This window comes from Galendromus occidentalis, unplaced genomic scaffold, assembly GCF_000255335.2.
Source record: "Galendromus occidentalis unplaced genomic scaffold, Mocc_1.1 scf7180000077428, whole genome shotgun sequence".
NCBI classification, from domain to species: Eukaryota; Metazoa; Arthropoda; class Arachnida; order Mesostigmata; family Phytoseiidae; genus Galendromus; species Galendromus occidentalis.
Genome location: NW_003805416.1, coordinates 488332 through 510402, shown reverse-complemented (window position 1 = coordinate 510402; position 22071 = coordinate 488332). Strand labels below are relative to the sequence as shown.

General features: G+C 51.7%; 5 protein-coding genes across 5 annotated transcripts; all 5 read right to left on the bottom strand.

Annotated features, from left to right (window-relative positions):
* Positions 1–1860: 1860 nt before the first annotated feature.
* Positions 1861–5284, bottom strand: LOC108864176 (claspin-like). The gene is made up of 7 exons (XM_029111271.1): positions 5195–5284; positions 4512–5097; positions 3855–4390; positions 3462–3774; positions 3042–3366; positions 2231–2892; positions 1861–2060 (listed from the first exon to the last, which is right to left on the bottom strand). Exons 1-7 carry the CDS (start codon positions 5282–5284, stop codon positions 1861–1863), a joined length of 2712 nt encoding a protein of 903 aa, XP_028967104.1.
* Positions 5285–5379: 95 nt separating this feature from the next.
* LOC100905136 (protein O-mannose kinase-like) lies at positions 5380–6643 on the bottom strand. Its single transcript, XM_003742665.2, has one exon. The coding sequence runs from the start codon at positions 6299–6301 to the stop codon at positions 5417–5419; it is 885 nt and encodes a 294-aa protein (XP_003742713.2). The 5' UTR covers positions 6302–6643; the 3' UTR covers positions 5380–5416.
* Positions 6644–8902: 2259 nt separating this feature from the next.
* On the bottom strand, positions 8903–9815 carry LOC100904996 (calmodulin-binding receptor-like cytoplasmic kinase 3). Its single transcript, XM_003742664.2, has one exon. It carries the CDS (start codon positions 9668–9670, stop codon positions 8903–8905), a length of 768 nt encoding a protein of 255 aa, XP_003742712.2. The 5' UTR covers positions 9671–9815.
* A 689-nt stretch (positions 9816–10504) lies between these two features.
* Positions 10505–21706, bottom strand: Sardh (Sarcosine dehydrogenase). Its single transcript, XM_003742632.1, is given in 15 exon segments — positions 10505–10766; positions 11117–11285; positions 17652–17731; positions 17835–18094; positions 18179–18222; positions 18225–18495; positions 18612–18725; positions 18828–19053; positions 19166–19343; positions 19447–19576; positions 19744–20048; positions 20157–20361; positions 20462–20554; positions 21268–21464; positions 21561–21706. Coding segments are annotated over 15 exon segments (2640 nt in total). The 5' UTR covers positions 21667–21706.
* Positions 12954–14853, bottom strand: LOC100900681 (Glutathione S transferase S1). Its single transcript, XM_003742634.2, has 2 exons — positions 14839–14853; positions 12954–13686 (listed from the first exon to the last, which is right to left on the bottom strand). Exons 1-2 carry the CDS (start codon positions 14851–14853, stop codon positions 13024–13026), a joined length of 678 nt encoding a protein of 225 aa, XP_003742682.2. The 3' UTR covers positions 12954–13023.
* Positions 21707–22071: the final 365 nt, after the last annotated feature.

The following is a 22071-nucleotide window of genomic DNA, read 5'->3' as shown; positions in this document are numbered from 1 at the left end:
AGACGATTCCTTAGGTAATTCTTAGGGCGGACAAGAGAACAGGTTCTCCGATGTGAAGTTTATGGCTGAGAGCTCTTGCTCGCATGAAAATTTCGCCTGCTGAGAGTGGCTCAACATCCATTGCGTTTCCACAGTGCCAAGAATTCAAAGTCAATATTCGTCGATTCACAGAGGTTGAAGACTTCGTTTGGAGGACGGAGCGCCTCCGAACTCCCGGGGTACCATAGGTTCTCGCAACGAATACGCCGGATGGACCCCTGGGAAATGCAGCCACGGCACTATCGGTTCCTTTCAGGATCGGGAGCTCGATCGGAGAAGTTCTGCTCCAACGGCACCCAAAAAACTGCTCATTTTGAAACTCCATGATTCCTAAGCGAGCTCCGATGGGACTTGAGACAATATTGCGCTAACCTTCATCTACGGATTGAATTCACCACAAATCAGTGAGTGACTCACCTGGAAGACGCATGCAAGAATCGCGATCAAGCCGAAACCGATGAAGGCGATGATTATATTATTTGCCTTGGTCTTGGAAGCGATATCTTCCGACGGGGCGCGTTCGTAGAGACACGGCGGGCGTTGACATTTAAGCTCTGCCTCGCCGGGATTTTCCTTGCTTCTTCGGGACCACAGATAAGAAAAGCACGGAAGTACGCCCATGGCGAGAACTGGCTTCGGCTCAAGAGTGGCGATCTCGTCGTGAGGAGATCTCGTCGTGAGGAGCAGAGTCACGATCAAGACAGAGTCGTTGCAGGATAGACAGAGATCTATTTAGCGCGTGGGCTAGTTGAGCTCGAATCTACCCCGAAGGATGGGGTGATTTCTGCGGAGGACGCTCCGGCACCTTGCTCAGACTGAAGCGGCGTATTCCGAATCTCGTGGCACTCCAGACCTGCTTTCTCATTGCATCGGATTTGCTCTCTCTTCCTGGCGTTCCCCTCTCTATCCTGAGCTATCTCAGCCGAATCCAGGACCGAATCTTGAGTTCCCGCCCCTCCGAACTCATTCGGTCAGTATTTACGAGAAAAAGTATCTCGAGAGGAATCAGCGCTCAATTCAGAGAATTCCTTGAACACATAGATTCAGCCAGAGGGTGCCGCGCCAGGGGAATCATTATTCCCGCGGCCGGCCTCTAAGGACCTCTGCGGACGGCCTATCGACTCCCGATTCCTTAGGAGCTCACTGCGTGGATATACCTAGAGATTCGTTCCATGAATTGGCGAGGAATCCCGGCATTTTTCGAGATCATTCTCTTGAATATTCAGCTTTCTTGGTTTCAAAGCTCCGGGAGCCCACGGGTAGTGACGGTCGCGGAGAGAGGGGGTGCAAGTGAAGAGAGTAGAGCAGCGGCCGAGAACTCACACCGCTAGCTAATCGCGTAGGAGATTTCAAGAAGATTCAGGCGTGCTTCCAAAATACGTGGACTGGCTGCGAGTAAGGGGAAACGAGCTGAGGGGGCGGAATCGAGTGAGCCGAGCGAACGGCTCGAACCGGCTCTCGAAGTACCTTGTGCTTCCGAGTTTTCCGACCGCCAATCCGAGATGCTGATGTTTTTCTGATCTTTGAAATAAAAATAATAGGAGCTCTGAATAAGACGGCAGCATCGTCGCAGCGACGCGGCGATGACGGGTCGCCCCCCGAGGTGGGCAGGATGTCACCATTCATCACATCGATCCGTCAATTCAATATTTCAATATTATTCCCACTTTATTAACCATGTACCAAAAGCTATTTCTCCGCAGGGCCCGAATACCGGAATACCAGTCATCCACAAATACGTTCACCATGGAATCGCTCCTCAACAACGCGAAAATCCCATTTCTCTAATGGGAAAACCGGGAGCATGGGGTAATTTCTGTCTTAGAACTTGCTGAAGATGCTGCGCGTTTTCGATGTGCTCGGTAGCGGTGACAAGTTCTCCATTTTCGTCCGTTTCGACGATGGTTGAATAGCGTCTGTGCTAGACCGTTTGGCCGCCTTTGTGCTAGCCTCGGGTTTATCCACAGAACGAAACACAAAATTCTTCGTTGTCTGTGAACCTTCTTTCTCCTTTGCATTGCCTGCAAAAATAAGTTCCGATCAATCATTTGATCGTCTCCCAATGCTTTGGTGCTCTACTGCGAACTGCGACCAGGAAGAAGAATACTCGGAGTGATCCAGCCTGAATTACTACGGCAATATGAGATGAGAATGTTCATGCGCGAGGGAGACGACTAAAGACAATACATACTTTTGACTTTTTCGGCGATTTTCTGCAGCACGGCATTGTTCATGTTGAGGAAGCCACCGCCTACGACCTTCTTCGGGTTCCCGTCGACATTTCTCTCGGGCACGACGATTTTCAAGGCTTTGTTTGCTTCTTTCAAGACGTTCGGAATCGAGACCTCGCATTCCGAATCCATCTCATAATGCGCTCTCGAGGATTCGGATGTGGCGCTCTTCGCTGAGCCGAAAGCTGAGGTCGCCTCTTCATCTTTCCGCTGTTTTTCTCTTTCGAGTCGACGAGCTTTCCACTTGGCTTCCTCCTCGGTCTCCTCCTCGTGATCGCTGTCATCGGATCCGCGGTCGTTGCCCCCCACGAAATCGTTGCTGAGATTCGTCCATTTGAAGCTACGTTCTCTACCGGGCCCGTCGCTATGCAGATCTCCATCGGCGAGGAGGAGCTCTTTCATCAAACGTATATCTTTACGATCGTCATCGAGCAACTGTTTGAAATGGAGCCGCGTCACCTGTTCCTGGAGTTCTTCCTCGGAGATTCCCGGGTTTTCGGATATCAGCGATTTGAGGAACTTCTTCTTCTCGGCTTCGGTCATGCCGTCGTTTTCGTCCTCCCCGTCGGAGCCCACATCGGATCCTGATAGTTCAGCCTCACCCTCGAAGAAGTCCTCTTCTCTCCTGTTGAACGGACGATTCGACTTAGAAAATGTGTTCGTGACCGAAAAAGAGTGAAATCTTAAGAAGCGAGGATCATGCAAGCTGAATGGGGATTCCATCTCGATTTCTGCCTTCAGAGATCTCATTGAAATAGACCGCGAACTCACTTTTTCCGTCTCCGATCAGGGTCAAGGTCGGCTTCCCCTTCGAGATCATCATCGTCATCGCTATCTTCCGGATCTTCGGCATTGGCCTCCTCGTCATTTTCTTCTTCCTCAGCTTCTTCGTCGACATCATCGACGGCCTCGGGTCGCGAACTTTTGGCCGTGGAGCTCTGGGTGGCGAATTTCCCGGAGCACAGTGCGAGAAGATCGTCATCGACATCCTTTGAGTTGTCGTTGTTCATATCCAAATCGAGATGTAAACTTTTGGGTTTTTTCTTCTGCAGAGGAACTTGCGTCTGGGACAGATGCATGAAAGACGCATCATCTTCTGGAAGAATTATCATGATGGGGTGAGAGGATTTTTGACTTCTAGTTTCTCAAAGAAGGGGTTACATGCGGGAGACTTCGCGCGTGAGCGCCTACCTTCCCCGTCATCCTGGATTTTGAGATCGAGATCATTATCGTCCCCGTCGCTTGCGTCTCCGTCCTCGTCGCTATCCCGGTCAGGATTCTCTGCCTCATCATCGCTGTCCTGAATCAAATTCTTCTTCTTCTTCTGGGACTTTCTTCTCTCGGTCATGTCATCTATGTCGGAGTCTTCACCAATGTCCTCGGGCTCCCCTTCCTCCTCCGGCTCGTCGGCTTCGTCGTCCGCGAGCTCCTCGACATCGGCGCTCTCACGACCGTCTCCGTCTTCGGCTTCGCTCTCCTCGGCTGCTCTGGCAAGCAAGGCCTCCTATCGAGGGAAACGATGATCATTAGACGGGAAGGCAACCTATCCAAGATATTAGGGACATATATGGGATTTAGTCTCACTTCATCATCGAATTCATCGTCCTCCGTCTCGTAATCTTCTTCTTCCTCTTCTTCTCCGGCGTCTTCCCCGAAATTTTGCTTCAGAATCCTCTTGGTTCTCTCTTGTCGGGATCGCTTCCGCTGCTCATCGATCTTCTCCTTGAGGGATGCCTTCAACTCCTTCAACTGAGCTCCCGGCACGGAGTTGTTCGGTTTCTTCGGTGCATCGGGACTCGTCGCGTTGGCATTCTGCATCGAGACAGCTTTCAAGATCAACTGGTCTACGGGAGTCTGTGCCACGAAACTCGATCGGCTAAGCTGAGGAGTGACTTTGGCTGCCGCTTTCAAGATCTCTTCACGGAGTTTGCTCTTGCGTTTCTGTCGTTCCTCTTCCTCGGGTGTCGCTTCAACGCTTTCTGGTTTGACAGCGGGCTCCGTGGATGGGCCTTGCTCTTCCGCGATTTGACTCGCGCTGCTTTTCTTGCTACGACGTCTCGCGAGGAACTCCCGCAACGAGAGCTGCTCGGGCTGTTTGTACGGTAGCGTTATTTCGGGTCCTGAAGCGAGAGGAGCATCAAGTGAAGGGAAACCTTGGCACTTCCTCGGTCGGGCTGCCCCCCGCGGGCTTCCCCCTGACGGAATTCAGATTTTAATGTGGGAAGCAGAGACTCAAAATACCTCTATCGAAGTTCGGCTCGTCATCCTCGTCCATCCGAGCCTCTCGGAGTTCTTCATTCTCTTCTTGATCTGAGTCCGCCTCGTTATCCGACCCGCATTTGGGACTCGACATACCGCTTTCGTCATCACTGGTAGGCGGAGGAGGTGCGTTGGTCTTGACAGGTAGCTGCGGATCCCCCGAAACGGCTGACGGCGCATCTAGCTCTGATGCACCTCCCATGAACGTCGTGTCCATTTCATTCAATTCGGAGTTCTCATTGGGTGGCTCAGGAGACTCCATCCTGGATTCGTCCGATGAATCGCTCTTGTCACTCCCTCGGTCCTCGAGTTCTCCACGACCTGCGGTGCGAGACTGGACTGAGGAGTCCGTCTTCTCTGTACCTTCAATTCGAGACTCGCGATGCGGACTCTCGTCGTCTTCCGCGTTTCCTCGCAAGCCCTCTGTCGGGCTATCCGGCCTGCTCTCCTCGCTCCCATCGCCGGAGCTACCACGAAGGTTCTCGTCAGGAGGGTCTTTGAGATTCTCCGATGGGCTCCCGAGCTCGCTGATTGCTAAACTGATACAGCTGGTTTGAGTCGGACAAAACTGAAAGCGTATTCCTCCTTCAGTTTCACTTGTAATGAGTTTTGTCATTCTGGCGATACCGAAACTCATCCAAAATAAATTAATTTAAAATAAGGACCTGATCCGTGACGGTTTTGTTCGATATGTCTTCTGAGCCTTGCGTTTCGAGCCTCAAGTCGAGAGTTTCCTGCTCTGTTTCGTTAGTCATCCTGGGGAGACGAGCATTATGTCAGGATGGGGAGAATCGAGATTGAAATTTTCTGTTTTTTGTTCCTCTCAAAGAGAAATCCCCAAGAATATCAGAAATATTTTTAATTTATTCAATAGTCAGTCCACTACATCAAATCCAACCACTTTCGGACCTAGTATCCTTCTGGTAATCTTCCCACACCTCCAGATAATCCCGCATGAGCTTTTTCGCGCTCGGCCGCAGCTTGGGATCTTGAGATTTACATTGCTTATTGACATCGAACAGCCAATATCTGAACCAGATCGCGTGTTCTGCCTCTCCCAAAATGAAGTCGCACACATGCGGGGCCTTGAACATGTCGGTCATCTCGTCGTAGCCTTTTCGGTATCCCGCCTCTAGGCGTTGCTCAGGTGCGACGAACTCGCCGTCCAACATCCTCTTCCCGCATCGGACAACACCGTTTTGCTTCCGGGGAAGCGCGTCCATATCGTTCAGCAGCAATCTGCCATCATTAGATACCAAAAACTGTTCGAGGATCTTCGGCAAGCTATTCGAGTCGCACATCACCCTCTCATGACTGTGGAGGAATTTCAAAATCCTAAGATATTGCAAGCACATGGGGAATCGGAATTCCAAAGTGTCGTTTAGTGACGGCATCGCGGAAAACATGTTTCCTCGAGGATGGTATTCGGTGACTATCGAATCGCCGCATGATCCGAGCATACGGACTGTGAACGGCCCATCGAGGAGTTGATGCATCGCGATGTTGTGATGAAAATCTTCTCTGAATTCTTCCGAAGTCAACGTAGACAGGACGACGCGGTAGTCGTTCCACTTCGCCAAAAAAACATTCTTCACTGTGCCTTGGGCAATCTGCTCCACGATCTCTAGCTTCTTGATCTCGCGGCATGTCAGATGCGGGTACTCCGGGCACATCCAGTACTCGCGAAAATCGAAACGTTCGCAAGTAGCCGCCCGCCCTCGAATCAATAGCGCCATCGAGACTACTCCAAAGGCGATTCGTAGGAGAGACATCTCTCCAGAGCTTCTCGCCGATTCGTTGGCTCGAAGTGGTCGGGGGAAATTCCCTGGAGGTTCGAACGCGAATCAGCTGTATTCCGCATCACGCTTCCGCAGACGGCGGGCTTCGCGAAGCTGAAGCCGCGCGTTCCGCGAGGATGAGTTCTTTCTGGCGTCTCACTTCTTCGTCGAAATATTGCAAAGGTTTGTAGTAGGAATGAACGACCTGACTACCCACGAACATCGAAAACATCGAGAGGCAGCCGTAAGCTACTCTGAACGATGTGGAGTAGTAGCGTCTGGCCATCGTTCAGGTCCTGCTCGGCTCCAATGAGGTGTCTTGACTCTCTATTTGGCTGCTTTGGCCATAGCGGCGGCTCTTTCCTCTTCTTCGATTTCGGCTTCCGCGGCCTTGCGCGCGGCACTTCTTGAGTAGGTCTTGTAGAAGTTGACCTTGTTTGGACCGGCTTCCCAGTTGATCATGGAGAACTCCAGAACAGCACCCAGCAGGAAAAATATGGGCTGGAAGCGGTATATTCCGAAAAATTTTTTACCGGGAAGTTTTTTAATGAGTCGAGCCGCCTTCTCGTCGAGAGACATGGACGGGTGAGACCTGAAACGTCAAGCCGATCAGTGGAGAATCTGACTCCCCTCAAGCTCAATCGATCTGGAATCGGATTCGATTCCCTCGCGCGTCGTTCGGGAAAGCAATCGCGGGAAACCTATCGAAAACTCGGGTATCCCCGGATTCCGCTCGAATAAACCGCATAGAATGCTTACCTAGTTCACGAGTCCGCGCGAAAGCCGGCAAAAATGCCCTTGCGTTTCACTCGAACATCCCAACGAGACCGCTGCGCTCTGGCTGTAGGGCCGCTGTATCATATGATGATGAGAGCGCGCCAAACCGCGTCTATCTCGAAAAAGCTCAACGCGAAAAATCACATAGCTCAACAGGGAGCCATCAGACTCACCTTCGGGGGTGCCAACCCAAGAGCGGAGTTACTTGAGAAGGGTGTCGAAGGTACAATATGGCATCGGATCCTACTTTTCGCACAAAATTGAGCCGAAATCCGAGCTCTCGGATCGCCCAGACGCCCTTCGTATCGAAACAAGTTTCTGTTTACATTCGCGGTTGCGCGCTTTTTTAGCGGCTGCTCTCGTTCTCATCAGCATGCATCCATCCTTCCAAGCGCACTGTTACTGCGCGCGTCCCGAAATGACCAGTCCTGAATTTATCGCTGGGAAACGGGGAAGTGCATGATGTGTGACATCCGCCGCGTGAGAATATGAGAATTCGGAGTTCAGCGGCGGAGGTCAAGCTCCATCCGTGCCAGCACCGGGCGGTCGAGGCTTCCCAACCTCGGTGCAGAATATTTGATTCCGACGGATTGATAGATCGAAGTCGTACAATGATGCGAAGTTCTCGACCGCATGAATGACGTCGGCCGACCATCGGGGAAATCGATGCACCAGAGGCACGATCAAATTCAAATGGATCGAATAGGAGGCAAGAAATTCCAGCGCGACGGTTGATCCAAATTCCCACGAGAGAATGTCTCGGCCAGAACTCGATTTAAAGTGTTATTTAGAGAGAAAGAGAAACACGATGGCCTTGTGGTGTGAGCGGCCGCATCGCATGGCCACCTGTTCCCCGAAGAAGGGCCCCGTCGTGGGCGGAATGCCGCGGTGTCAGAGTCTGAATCCGAAGTCTCCCCATGGATATCGGAACAAAGCGAATCGGTGCCCGCAGAGATCACGCGACTTCTACACTCTTCCTGACACCGCCGAGCGAGATCCTCCCGGAGATGGTCATCGTGAAGTCCGGTATGAGCACCCGACTTCCGAAGTTCATCTTCCGATCATCTGGACGAGCTCCTTCCCTTGAACCATTGAGATTGTCGACAATGGAGGGCTCCCTGAGAGGCTTTTCTGGATATTGTTAGGATCAGCGTTCATTCGTAAGGATGATCGGATGATTGCGAAATGATAGGATTCTGCCTAGGCCTAATTGTTCTCAATCACAAAACTAAAATTTGAGGCTCGGTCGCCACTCGAATCGGTGGAATCACGCATGCTTCTCCGAAGCTCAGGATATAGCCGGGGCGGGGTATCATCTCCTCGAGCACCGGAGTCGCTCTGGGAGCGTTCTCTGTCTCGATGGTTTATTCGAGGACTTTTCGCTCCATTCTGTTTGGATATTCAAAATCCAGCCCAAAAAGGGAATCGGGTACAGCATATGTGTGTTTAAAAGAGGGTTTTTCTTCATCCACTCGAGAGTTCTGACGTCGATTCCCGACTCCTTCTGCCGTATCGGAACGAATCCTCACAATCTTTGATTGTCCGATAGTTTTCCTTTCTCCTTCGCTCGATGACTTTCCATCTCGCTCCCTGAAAACGTCCACCATTCGAGTCAGACATTTAGTCGGTCAGTCGGAGTTTGTAGAGCCGGAACGAGCTTCACATGAATCGGCCGCAAGGTCCCTAAGTACATGCGGGGCCCGGTTTTGTGATGCGAAGCCATCGGGGAAGGTGCTCCTCGAGCTCAACAGACCTCTCAAATGCAATTCGATGACATGTGATGGTGTGAAAATACTAAATCTTCATGAGCGCCGTATCTCAAGCGGCTGCATCCGCGAACGCCTCATTGAATTCACTCGCTGTAGGGCGTCTCTCGGATCTCCAGTCGAGGGATTGAATGATCGTTCGCCATATTCTGGCCGTATATATTCCCGGGTCGGCAATAGGTGTCTTCCGATGTCGCCTCAGAACTCGTCCGGCAAGAGTGAGCCTGTCCACATGTTGCAGGTCTTCGAAAGTTTGGTAGGTCACAAGTCCCAAGAGGAAAACGTCACTTTTGAATGTATATTCATGATCCTGGACAACATCGTGAGTATTGATCTTGCGGACATTCTCTTGATACATTTCAGCACCACCGAAATCCGCAATCAAGACGTGCCGGCGATGAAGGTCCCTGAAGAGTAGGTTCTCCGCCTTGATGTCTCGGTGCAAGATGTTCCTGGAGTGAATGTGCTCGAGACCGGAGCATATTTGCTGTAAGAGCAGTCGCTTCTCGTTGAAGGAGAAGAGATTTGCGCCCAGATGATCTTTCAGGGTTCCACCTTGGGCCAGCTCCATGACCAGGAAATACTCGTTGTGGTGTCCTGTTTCGAGAAGTCCTCTGTACTTCACAACATTCCGGTGATCACAAAGCTCCAAGAGACGGGACTCTTCGGTGACGGAAGCACCATTCAGAGCTTTTTTGGCAGCTACGCATTCTGAGTCGAGCGCGCCGTGGTAGACACGTCCGTAGAAGCCCTGCCCGAGAATGGAGCTCTCATCTATCGCTAAACTCATGTTCGCGAAGACTGCCACGATACCGCGCATCACCGAAGAGGAAACCACACGCCGCGCGCGGATCGGTCTGGACGTAGATTTCGCTGGTTTTGGGAAATATTCCTCGGATCATCGATCAGCGTTCTCTTTCCACCGCAGGCTCGAAGATTCTTGCACAAATGTGGCTGACACGCAGCGCGAATCAGATACGAGGATCTGTGTAGCAAATATTGTAGCTTGGCTGAGCGGGAAGCATGTCGTGCGAAGAGAGTCGCGAGAGAAAAATCATTCGTGGATTTTACTGGACGCTGATTCGTTGCAATCATAGGACAGCTTGAGATTCCGTGTAATCTCGGGGTGGATATCTGCGTTCTGATGCATGGGATGCGTACTGCTTTGATGAGAAATTGAGAAATGGATTCGATCGAGAGCTGCGCGATGAAGCGACGCGTCGGGGCAGGCTCCAATGGTTTTCTCGAATATAATCATGAGCTTATCGCTCCCGAATGCTCCGAATCCGAACTTTCAAGGCGAATAGCTCTTTCAAAGCCTCGGATTGAGTGGTCCATAGAGAGGGATACTCAGCGTTGAATCGATCATACGTCGCAAATCATGTTTGTTCACTTATACACAAAGAATTCCGCCATTCGAAGGATCCGATGATTTCTGCCAATTATCCGGACTCCATGAGACTTCGAACAGGTGGAAAGTGCTGCTTCACTCGCTCCTCGTGACGATTCATTGAATTTTCTGCCGTTCCCATCTTGATACGATTCTTGTCTGTGCAGTCTAGCGCTACTCTTGTCTGAGTGACAAGGGATGACTCATTACTCACTGACCACTGGGCACGAAACACGTCGCGAAATTTATTTTCGGCGTTTCTTTTCAGTAAATGCCTTTGACCCGGTTACTCAAAGGATCGAATGGACTCGTCGTGTGTAGTTTTGCCCGTAGAAGAGCTCCCCGGCTCTCGATCTGATAATCTCCGCTGATCATCCAATCTGTAGTGACGGATTCGCCGGACGGATTTTTCAGGTAGCCGTATCCGATGGATTTGTTCAGCGCGAAGGCAAAATCAGCTCTCCGAATGAATCCGACGATTTCGCCGTTGCGATGAATAGTTTCCAGCCCATGAAGCGGCACGTGCCTGCGAAGCGAAGAGGGTAAATTAATTCCTACGACGACGAGCTTTCCCGTGGCGCTCCGCATAAACATACTCCGGTCGCGACCGGCGGCGCCCCTTCCAGGGGTTTCCTTTCGAAAGCCGGGTATACGAATTGATTGCCGAGCCGCGACTCGGAGGCACCGTCGATTTCACAGAAATTGAGCACCGACCGGCTCCCGAATCTTCCGTGACTTGAGGGTGGGAACAATCAGCGCCTCTGCTGTCTGCTCAGGGTGGATTTTCCCCATTCCAGATTCTATTGGTGGAACATGAATCCCTTTCGTGGCGGTGATACTCCGCGAAGACGTTGAAGGATACAACAAGAAACTCACTCGTCCAGCGTGAAGCACGCTATACGTTTCTTCAGGCCTTCCACTTTCTGGCGTTCCAAGACTTCTCTACCTAGGAACGGGGTGGACTCCTTCAGTTTGCACGTGAAGCCGAGCCCGGCTTCGAGCGGAGTGTCGTCGACACGAAGATCAGCGTGCCAATGACGATAACCTGCGAGAGGAGAATATAATTAGACGCCTATTATTCTTATTATTATTAGTTTTGTTTGATATCGCAGGATTACTCAACAACCTCGCGAATCTGCCGCACGTTTGAGAATGTAAAGTGCTGTAAGGGTAGGGCTGTGGAGCAAGAGAGGAAAATCGCGGTCGGCGAATAATCCACGGCCTGTATGTACATGGTGCCTGTATGTATGGGAGGCGATCAATCGCAGGCGATTGATTGAGATCCGAGTCTCGAGTCTCCGGACTGGTATCAAGTGCCATGAGGACTTCTTGTCCTCCAAATGAGTCTACAGAATAGTCGGGAATTCCGCACCAGAGAAATCATCCTCGAGCGCTGGAATTGTGGATGATTCAGATCACTCAACGGAATTCCATCTGAGATCGAACGGCGACTCCACCGACGCAGGAGCTAGAGTCCTACGATCGGGGTACAAGAGAAGTCCGGCCGAAAGCGAGTCTCCTGACTGCATGAACACCCGAGAACCATTTTGACTGCCGGCGTGTTTACTTGAAGCGTCTCACTCTGCCTACAACAAACGTTTACGCTCCGCGACTTTTGCGCCGAGTCACGCCACTAGCTCAAAATGGTTCGACGGTACTTGAGGCTCAATATTGAGATTAGCAATAATTGTCATGCCATTAGGCGACGGTCTCGAGGAGAATTCGAGAAGGAGATATTTTATGAATGTGAGTAAGCATTGGATGGGCTGAGCCATTCCGCGGATGTTCCAGTATCCGACTTCTATTTTTCGGAACCCTTCAGTTCCGAGTCGAAGTGGAACTGAGGGAATGTTCATCGACAGCATCCTGACGCTCAGTTCTCGATCGAGAGGGAAAAGAGAATGTGGCGAGGATGTTGAACAATCAGACGCCGTCTTCAGCGACCTTCGACAATTTTCTGTCGTCACTTCAATCCAGACTTACGGCCACAGTAACAAGGGGATCGTGACCAATCTCTGCCCTGATGCTCATTGGAGGGAACATGAGCCCGCGGCTCGCTCAGAGCACAGCAGCTATCGTTGAGAGCATTATTCGGACCAACGTTCAGGAATGGCCCGATTGCGATCGCAAAACTCTCCGGTCAACAACTACCTAGCACAAGCTCCAGTATCTTATCACTAATCTCTCTGTTTACAGAGCGTACCGTCCTCCGTGGAAGCTTCGATCTGTTGCGTTCATCAACAGAAAGCTTATCGTGTCGTCATGCAAGTCCTAGCTGACCATTGGGGACGAACAGGTTTTCTCAAGAAGAATTTAGTCAGTTTTACCGGAACTTCTCTCGAGTAAAGATGGAATCAGGACAGAATTGAGCGATAGCGTCTGTCGAAACGTCATTCGAACGAGTAGGTCGACAGCGAGATTCCCTCCTTGGCTGGCCTAAACACCACCATCAATCGTGGTCGCCCTGTCCCTCGCGAAACTAATAGGACTTGGTAACGAAGGGAAGCGACACCGTCTCGCGATCTGAGAGGCGAACCGATCGTGTAGCGGCGGATAGATAAGATGAGGACCCCAGAAGCTAAATCGGCAGAGAAATGCTTGGCTGCCGATCGGGCGCTCGATTCGGAATCAAGAGAGCAGAGAATGCGGACACAATTGAAGCTTCGGGAATCTTTGACTCCGGTGACAGAATCAATAATAATAATATGCAATATTAATCTCGCATTGAGAGCTTTTCTCATTTATTTTCCGGAAACTTGTCGGTTGATTTGACACATTTATTCTTAGAAGGGCTTCTCAGTGAGGCGAGAGCCATAACTTGCCATGTCACCGTTCAATGGCCATTTGATGCAAGCGCTACTGGCAAGATAGTTCTTCAATGTCGGCAGGGCTTCCACGCGGTCGATGAAGTCGGTCAAGTTTTTGAAATCCGCGAAGCTCTTCTTGCTGAACATGAGCTGTTGAGCCAAGTACTCGTAGGCGAGGAAATCAACGTACGTAAGACGATCTCCGGCAAAATAAGAACGGTCTCCGAGGAACTTGCTGAGCTCCTTCAGCTTTTCGGGCAGTTGAGCTTCATAGGCATCGCGTTGCTCGGCGAATTTCGGGTTGTAGCAGAGCATGACCCAGGTCCTCTTTACGTCGCCAAGCTGCTGCTCGATGACGTCGACCCGGCGTTTCTCCTCGCACGATTTTCCATCGAGATCGAACTTGCGCGCCAAATAGCGAATGATCGCGGTGCTTTGAGTGAGTTTCACATCACCGTCGATGAGGTACGGCAGGTTCGGGAAGTCGAGGCCGAGCGTGAACTTTTCGTCCAACCAAGCGGAACGGTCAAAGTCGGGTGGAGGTCCGCAGCTGTAGAGCTTTTCCTCGAAATCAACTTCTTTGAAGGCAAGCAGGTACCGGATGGGCTGAGCCAAACCGCGAATGTCCCAATATCCGAGCTTCATTTCGAGTCACTTGAGTTGCAGAACGACAACGCCAGACGAGCAAGTCAGCGATTGACAGTGGAGGCGCCGGCAAAGCTCTTCGATAGAAAGGGAAGACGCCGGACTTTGGCGAGGAGGGAAAGTGGCGGCAGGTCTGAAAGGCGTGGCCCCAGTGCCATGAGTCATGGTTCCGCTTCCATGCGTGAACATGATTCAAATGCGGAATGATCGCAGTCCGCAGCCCGAACTCAGAGATGGGCAACGACGCTCCGTACCGGCCGAGCGGGAAAAGTGAAAAGGAATAATTCTAGGTATCGCGTTTTTCCCCCACTCCGAAGTTGATGTCTTCCGCTCGCAACGGGATAGAACTTCCTTCAGTCCACGTTATCTGTCTCCAATAGCCATTGTTCCTCAACCTTATTCTATCTTGTTGACGATCTGATATCTTCATTTCGATGCCGCTCAAGAAAATTCTTTTGATCCAGCCCCTTCTTGAATGCACGTTGGCTTCTCGTTGTAACGTCCGCTACACGAGGCGATGTCTCCGCGATGAGTCGCTCGAGACATGTGTCGCTTTCCGGGAAAGTTTCCAACTTGGAAACGCTCCCGCTCACATCAACGCAGTTCGTCGGCTTCTTCGGCGGAACTGTTCTGTCAGAAGCTGGGGACACTTCCCGGGCATATGACGACGATTCCCCGCGGAATAACCGAGTTCAGGACCTCGGTAAGCCTTGCTCCCGGGTCATCACGCTCGTAATGGAGCTCCTCTCCAAGGCTCTAGCCCTCAAGCCGAGCTCCAAGATCACAAGATCTTCGTCTCGGAGCTGTGGCTCATCGGAGAAAATATCCGTAGTTCAGCCATGTCGGGCTATCGAACCAGGGTGAGGAGGGCATGCCCCGTTGTCAATCCACAATTCTAAATAATGAGGGAAGCATAGCCGAAGGTGCCCCCTTTCGCGGACATCAGAGTATCCAGGCGGTATTCTAGAAGCACGAGAAAAGGCTAGCGTGATTGAGAACAATCTTCACGGCGGCATGCGTGAGCGGACGTTTCTTGGGAGGTTTCATGTCCGATATTTACATCCGTAGGGATTCGAAGAGTGCGGAAGAGCTTCCGCTCCGAGACCTTGAGACTTGAGAGCATCAACGATTCCGAGAATATCGAACATGCAGCTGGGACATTCAGCTCTTGCTCGGGAGCCCGTTGGCTTGCCGAACGAGATTTCATTCTGTGTATGTCTCGCGCGGCCGTTTACGACGGTATTCAACCGCTTATCGCAAGTCCAGGACGTTGAACAAGACGCGGAGGCAAGCAGTCTCCCAGGTCAGGAAGGCCCTAGATCTCGGAGCCAAGTAGATTTGTGAGTGCTTGGTCTTTTCGGGTAGTAAAACTGTTGCTCTAGTTCCCATCGATGTGAGCTGACTCCACAATGGGAGCCCTAATTGAATCGATTTCGGCGAGTGAAGTGTATTCATTCACTGAAACGTCCCTCATCTATGTTCGATGATCAAGACGCTCTATCAATAGCCTGCGTTTGACAATCAGCTTCTCCTGCACCTGCATCGAGTGCCGAGCGGGCCAGCGTCCCGCTCCCGACGAACATTCTGGAGGCTAGACTCTCGAAGTTGTGAGTGGGGCTGGAATTCCGTAGCATTGTACACGAGAAAGTTCCGGATGGGTTGAGCTTGTGAATTTTCGGACACGCGAGAATCATGGCCGTCTCCTTGGAGGAAACGGACCGTGGAGTCTGCAACAGAACAGAATGCAACTCCTCGAGTCGAGAGAAAGAACAGCATGAGCCGAGTGTCTCGCTTACTAGAGGCGCGTCCGTCTTCCCTCATCGACGAATAGTCATTCGTGGTTGTCGTTCCGCACAATCGAGCAATTCCCCCTCGAAGACCAAAATACGACATGACTCGAAGCATGGGGTTGTTATCGGGAGCGCCTCCCGTTCTAGATGTGAATCATCGAGCTTCCGCTGTTATCATTGAGCCTGAGTGCGTATGATACATTCCTCGGGGAAGATACCAATCCGGTGGGATCTTGACTCGAGTCGACGTGGAAAGAAGTACCAGCGCTGCGGGAAGCTGAATCGCATAGCCTCCCGCACAGAGCGTCATCCTCCAACGGACATGCAGACTTCCGTCGCGTCTTCCATGACCTGGAAGGTCTCGATGCTGAATGATTCTGTATCGAAACAGTGCATCGAGCTGCCGAAAGGAGCCGCTTCGTACAGAAGACTTTCTGTACGTATGTGTGTGGGGCTGCTCGATCCTTCTCTCCCTCAGTCGAGCTCCCAAGGGAAATGCTGTCCAAGCGGAATGCGCAGAATGCCCCGATATTTCTCGACGTTCGCGGACAATCAGGACGAGACGCGCGGTAGTCTCTGGGAGTCTAGGTTCCCGCCTGGCTGATGTCCAGAGGAGTCGTTGGGTTCCCCGAGCGATTTCAGGAGCCGTGATATTCCAGCCGAGCACGTAAGGCGTAGCTTGCCGAATCGCGGACCATTTGGGAGCATTGGATTCAGACCGTGGCGCCGGCGCGGGAGCGTCAGTTCTTATCGGCATTCTCGCTCCTCTGGCAGGAGCGATTCCCACAGCAACTTTGCCGAACCTCGGATGCTGTTGCTCCATGCTGCTGTCCGGAAGATACACGGAAAACACAGTGGACTCCGTTCCCGTGATTGAATTCCCCCCTGAGCGAATTGTTCTCGCAATCGAAGCATCAATTCGCAGTCATCATGCATCCTCAAAGTCAAGGCCCAACGATTATCCGGAGAGAGACATCTAGACTAAAGGATCCAGCGATAAACTCGGTCGGGCTCATTCTTCAACTCTGAGCGATATCATCGCCGGAGATCGGGCTCTGGTGATAAGGATGTTTTCGATGGGAAGAAAATCAATCCGAAATTTTCACACCCAATTCGCGGATCCAATGTGTGTGGGCCCCCCAAGCAAATTTCTATCCGGAAAGACAGACTCGCCGAAATTCTTTCCCACTGTGATGCTTTTTCGCGCGGGTAGCTGATACATAGCTGGCTCGAAGCCGGCGTTCTTCGGACTTACAATTAGTCAGTTTCAACTTTCAATCAGCGATATCTCACGGCTTTGGAAGGTCGACGGAGATCATGCTGCGCGACGCTCGGAGCAACCCAGATCTCATGCGTGCCAAAAATATTATTACGACCGACTCCGAACGTCCACCTGTCCGCTAATTGCCTCGATGCTGATCGTGATGGTTGGACATCAGGAAACGCATGCGATCAAGTCAGTAATCGGGAATGAAGAAAAAGGGGAAGTGAAGAAAACTGCGTGACCTACGAAATGGAATGTGCCGACCTTGAGTCCGAGAGGAGGAGGGCTCTCGAGTCCTGAGTGTATCTCGCTAACGATTAGAACGCTCCAACAAGGTCACGACGGCCCGAAGCGCAATAGAAACGAGGAAGGGAGTCCTGCGGATATCGCGACTCGATTCTGATTAGAAACGCATCCTGGGATCCTTAGAGAGCATCCTGGGAATTCCATGAGGAAAGAGAGCCAAGTACACAGCAAACGTTGACTGTGACGGCGTAGCAGACTTCGGTCCGAAACAGGAGCTTAGTGGATACTTCGAATGAAAGAGGCTCAAATGTTGCTTGATGAGCGAAGAATGCGATGTAGGTATGTGTATTCGCGAGAAATCGAAATTCGCATGTACATGCTCTGGAGCGCTCCCCAGAAATTCATAATGGAGAGACGCGTAAGCAACGAGTCGCAAAAAAAAGCCTCCGTCCGGTGAAGGAAAGCACTGACTATTTCGGCGGCGTTCTCATTTTTCGCATTCAAATATCCTATTCTGATTACGCTTGCGATATAGAGCCCCCCCCCCTCCCTAAGGGTTTCAGGACGCTCCTCAATACCAACTTGTGAGTTCGATTTCACCGCTTAAACTTCGCAATTCGAGGTCATCTACATAAAATACGGGACTCGCTTCAACTCACCTTTTTCCAGAGATAGCGAGTCGATGGCTCTGTACCCCGCATTCCGCAGACCGAATTTTTCACCAGCGCGCATAATAGTTCTGTAAGTCACCGGTGGAGGTAGCGGTGAGAGGAAGAGAGCAATCCCGTGGCAGCTCTCGTAAGTTCAAGCAACGAAAGGGTCATGAGGAGTTGAGCACTCACCTATACACATCGAGTAAACCATCGTAGGGTACATGAAGCTCCCAGCCTAGTTCTCCAACGAAGCTGAGACGCATAGCTCTCACCGAATGGCCGGCGAAATCAATTAATTGGTGGGTAGAGAAAGGAAAAGCTGCGTCACTGAGATCAGCAGAAGTGAGAGCAGAGAGCAGCTCTCGGGACTGAGGGCCCTGGATACTGAGGAGTCCCATGAAGTTCGAATGATCCAACAAGTGGCACCGGAAGTTCTTATCCTCGATCGTCTACGAAGCAATCATACACGATTATAACATTATAACGAATGGAAAAAATCGGCTTATGGATACACAAATCTGAATTGTCATTACTTGTTTTATATGTGTCCAGGCTTGGGTCGCTGACCCTCCCCCGCCGCTATGTAAAAACCAGGTCCGGAAAACGCAGGGTCCGCAGGTGTTTTCCCCGTGCCGCCTCTGACAACGCTGAATGTCAAATCTGCTTCCACGCCTCCCGCCTTGTTCAGCATGCATGTATACACTGTCGACCCTTCTGGGCGATTGACTCTGTTACTACAGATCCAGTCTGCAGCCTCCTGGGCATCGGGACCGTGCAGGAAGTATTTCCCGAAGTAGGACATGTTGAAAATCGCAACATGCTCCCGGCAGGCAAGAGCTTCCTCCCTGATCTGCGTCGAATTATCGCTCTCAGAATTGAGGGATACAATGCATTTTGCTCCCCTCACGATTGGTGAGTGAGAGATGACAATATCTTCGCTGCTTTTCAACGACGAGGATCGCGTACCGTATTGTGCTGTTTCGGGAAATCGAAAGTGTAGTCCATGGCGAGCTTGCCAGCGTATTTGTAGTTCTCGTGGGGCTTGAATCCTTCATTACCGTAGTAGTCGTATTCCCGAAGCTGCGGGAGGCGTTCATTCCATTACGGGAAACTCGATCCAAATCCATTCAGACAGGAAAGTGATATCTCTCCCCGAACTTCTTGGAAATGGAGGAAACTCACCTGGTTGCGCCCGTCGCGTGCAAACCACCCGGGACGTTCGAAGCCGTGTCGCTCTTCATAAACACAGCCCTGATTCAGAAGATCTTCAAATAGAGGATCTTTCCTCATTGGTCTAGCAGCAAGAGGTTCGTCGTGCGGGTAAACAATCGAGTAATTTTTCACGTAAGCCTCGTGAATTCGTTCGCGAAGCCACCGAGCGTTTCTCACGACTTGTGGCGAGAACCGTCTGCGGAGAAATCGGGCGCACTCAGATGGAGAATTTTCGACGGTAGCTAGGACTTCGAAGAGGAGCGGGTGGCCGGGCATGTTCGAGATAAAGTGGCATGTCTCTCACTGACCTTATGTCATAGGCGTACATGTCGAGTTGCGGTCTGCCATCGAGAACCCAGTCCGCCAATTCGCGACCCACACCCCCGCTGCCGTTCATACCGAGAGAGTTCATCCCGCAACCGTGGAAAAAGCCTCTCACATTGATATCTTCGCCCAACAGAGGCTTGTGGTCGGCGGTGAACGATTCTAGAATACATCGCCTCATGTTTGCCCGATGAGAATTTCGCGCGGAGACTATTGACTCCCCAGGAGGCATCCGGTGGGAAATATTCAGGGGTCACACATTCACCTGGTCCGCAAATCGTTGATTTGATCCCGATTTCCGAGAGAGTCGGACAACGCTGGACGGCGTGCTTCAGGTGGATGTCGAAAACGTCCATATCCAAGTCGAACAACCCGAAAGCGAAGTCGTCATCCATCTGCGAGCATAAAACAGGAGTGCCGAAGCTCCATCGGGAAAGAATCCGGTTCAATACGATCTCGAATGGGAGTGATTAGCAAGAAGTAATGAGTTCGAGCCGCCTAAAACTGATCTCGTCGTGTTTTGGTCGAAAAATTACTCTTATCATGATCAGAGCCTATTCACCTTATCGACGAAGATTGGATTGGATTCATATCCTCCGAGGGCAATACTATCCCCTTGTATGCGGAAATACAGCGAAAGATCGTGATCTCTGACGTTGGGCATATTCGCGATGCCGGGGATGGAGTTCGTCACGACATAGGCGTGCTTCAGCGCTGACAAGGGAACGTCGCTTCCAACCATCGCTCCGATCTTCGGGGCCCAAACCCCGGTGCAGTTTACAACCCTCGAAGTCGATATTGTGCCGAAGGGAGTCGTCACGCCTGCGACTCTCTTCACTCCGAAGTCGTCAACCTTGGTTTCAATGTCTGCATTGGAGAATATTCTCGACTTCATTGGCAATTTTCTGAATATCCCGTCAGAGAGGCGCGGGTCGACGATGCGAGGTATCTTGTACTTGAGAGAAAAGAACTAACCGATAACGGAACAGTGTTCTCTGACGACTGCACCGTGATTTGTCGCAACTTTGGTGAGAGCCGCACAGTAGTTCGACGGATCTACGGAGCCGTCGCCGGGGGAATAGAGGGTGCCGTAGACATCGTCCACGTTCATCAGAGGAAAGAGTTTCTTCGTTTCTGCTGGGGTCAGAACGTGAGATTCGATCCCGAAGAGTTTTCCGATCTGTGGAGATGAGTCCGTCAGGCTCCGCTTTGTCGAACTCTCCCTCCTTCGACGCGACGGATTTTGTGATGGTCACAGATGCGTGTTCCGTAAAACTTACCGTCATCAGTCGCTTATACTCTTCGAGACGTTGTCTGTGATTCGCAACGAAGAGCCCCCCATTGTTTATCCATCCTGAGCTCAGACCGCTCTCCTGCGAAAACGAACGGCTCTCTCAACTCATTGCTCGATCTATGCCATCGCTCATTCGTTCCGAATTCTCCTATCCACTCCTCCTGTGCTGCTTCTCAACAAGTCGCTGACGAGCGCCGAATTGTTATATTCCTCTTCCTCGATAAATCGATGGAATCACGAACTCCGGGAATACTTATAGGCTGAGTGCGTTGAGCTCGCGACCGAACTCGCTTCTTCGCCCTGCTATCGGACCCGTATCGGTTATCAGCTCCGGGAGATACGGCAAGCCGATTGCGATGATCCACTCAGCGGCTCGTGGAGCAAGGCCTGCACGATTTTCCCGCTCCCCGGGGTGTCTCCCAAGGCCGTTCTCTGACGCAACTTGGAAGCTCCGAATCGAAGTTGTGCGATTGACGAACGAGAGGTTCGGGGACCGGGGAGAAGTGCGCGGGCTTCTCGCCGAGTACTCATCGCCTCACCTCATGCGTTCCCGACCCCTCTCACGATCCCGTAGAGTCCTATGCTCTCTCTCTGTCTCTCAGGAGAGTCTGCTCCCGCTCTACAGATATCCGTCCGGTCGGGATCCCATGCTTCCGAACGCACTGAGCGTCAGTCAGCGTGTCGGCGCCTCCACCCGTTCGACGGGGAGGCTATAAAGCAGGGCGTTTCAACGAGCTGCTGCACTTAAAATTTATCTCGAAGTGAGACACCAATTGGACGAGCTATGCTTACCTTTTCGAGAACGTCCTTGAGCAAATATCTGGTGTGATTGAGAATCTGGATGTCAGTGTCGCTGGGTCGTAGTCTCCACACAAGTCCAGCTGTGTGCCAAGTAGTCCCCGCAGTGAGACGATCTTTCTCGACGAGCACAGCGCGACAACCGCGTTTGGCAAGATGGTACAGCGTGGAACACCCGATAACGCCACCGCCTGTAAGTCGATTCCACCGGCACGATTTTCACATTGCTCGCTTGGTGAGCCTCGGCGAACTCCTCGACTCTGAACGCCGTATACATCGAAACTCACCGATGACGACGGCCTCGGCATTTTGCGGCACGTCCGTCGATGCGAACCTCTTGGAGTATATCGAGCCCGGTCGACGACACAGTGTTCTTCTGCCAGCGCGGAGCATGCTGATTAGCTCGGCCTGTCCTTGCTAGACGGCCTTCGTCACTTTCGCGTTGTGCTGGCACGCATCGACGGAGTACGTGAGTGACGTGATATTCCTACGGTGACGCTCTCCACCGTAGAGAGGGGACAGTCCTCGACAACGAGTGGAAGAAGGAGAAGATACAGCTTGCAGTTGTTCCCTCCCACTCTAGGCGATCCACTTCCCAAACCTCCGATCAGGTCTCAGGTCGCAGGTGAACTTGCCGACCGATCGGCCCAGGCAGCCCAATGAGAATCTGCACCCGTAGTCCCCTACGGCTAGGGTTTTTCCCGGAGGAATCTGTGTGGAGACTCGAGGATCTTCGGACTTTCCTCCGAGGATCCGATCTTCGTATGATAGAGGGTTGAGAAAGAGTCGGAGTTCGAA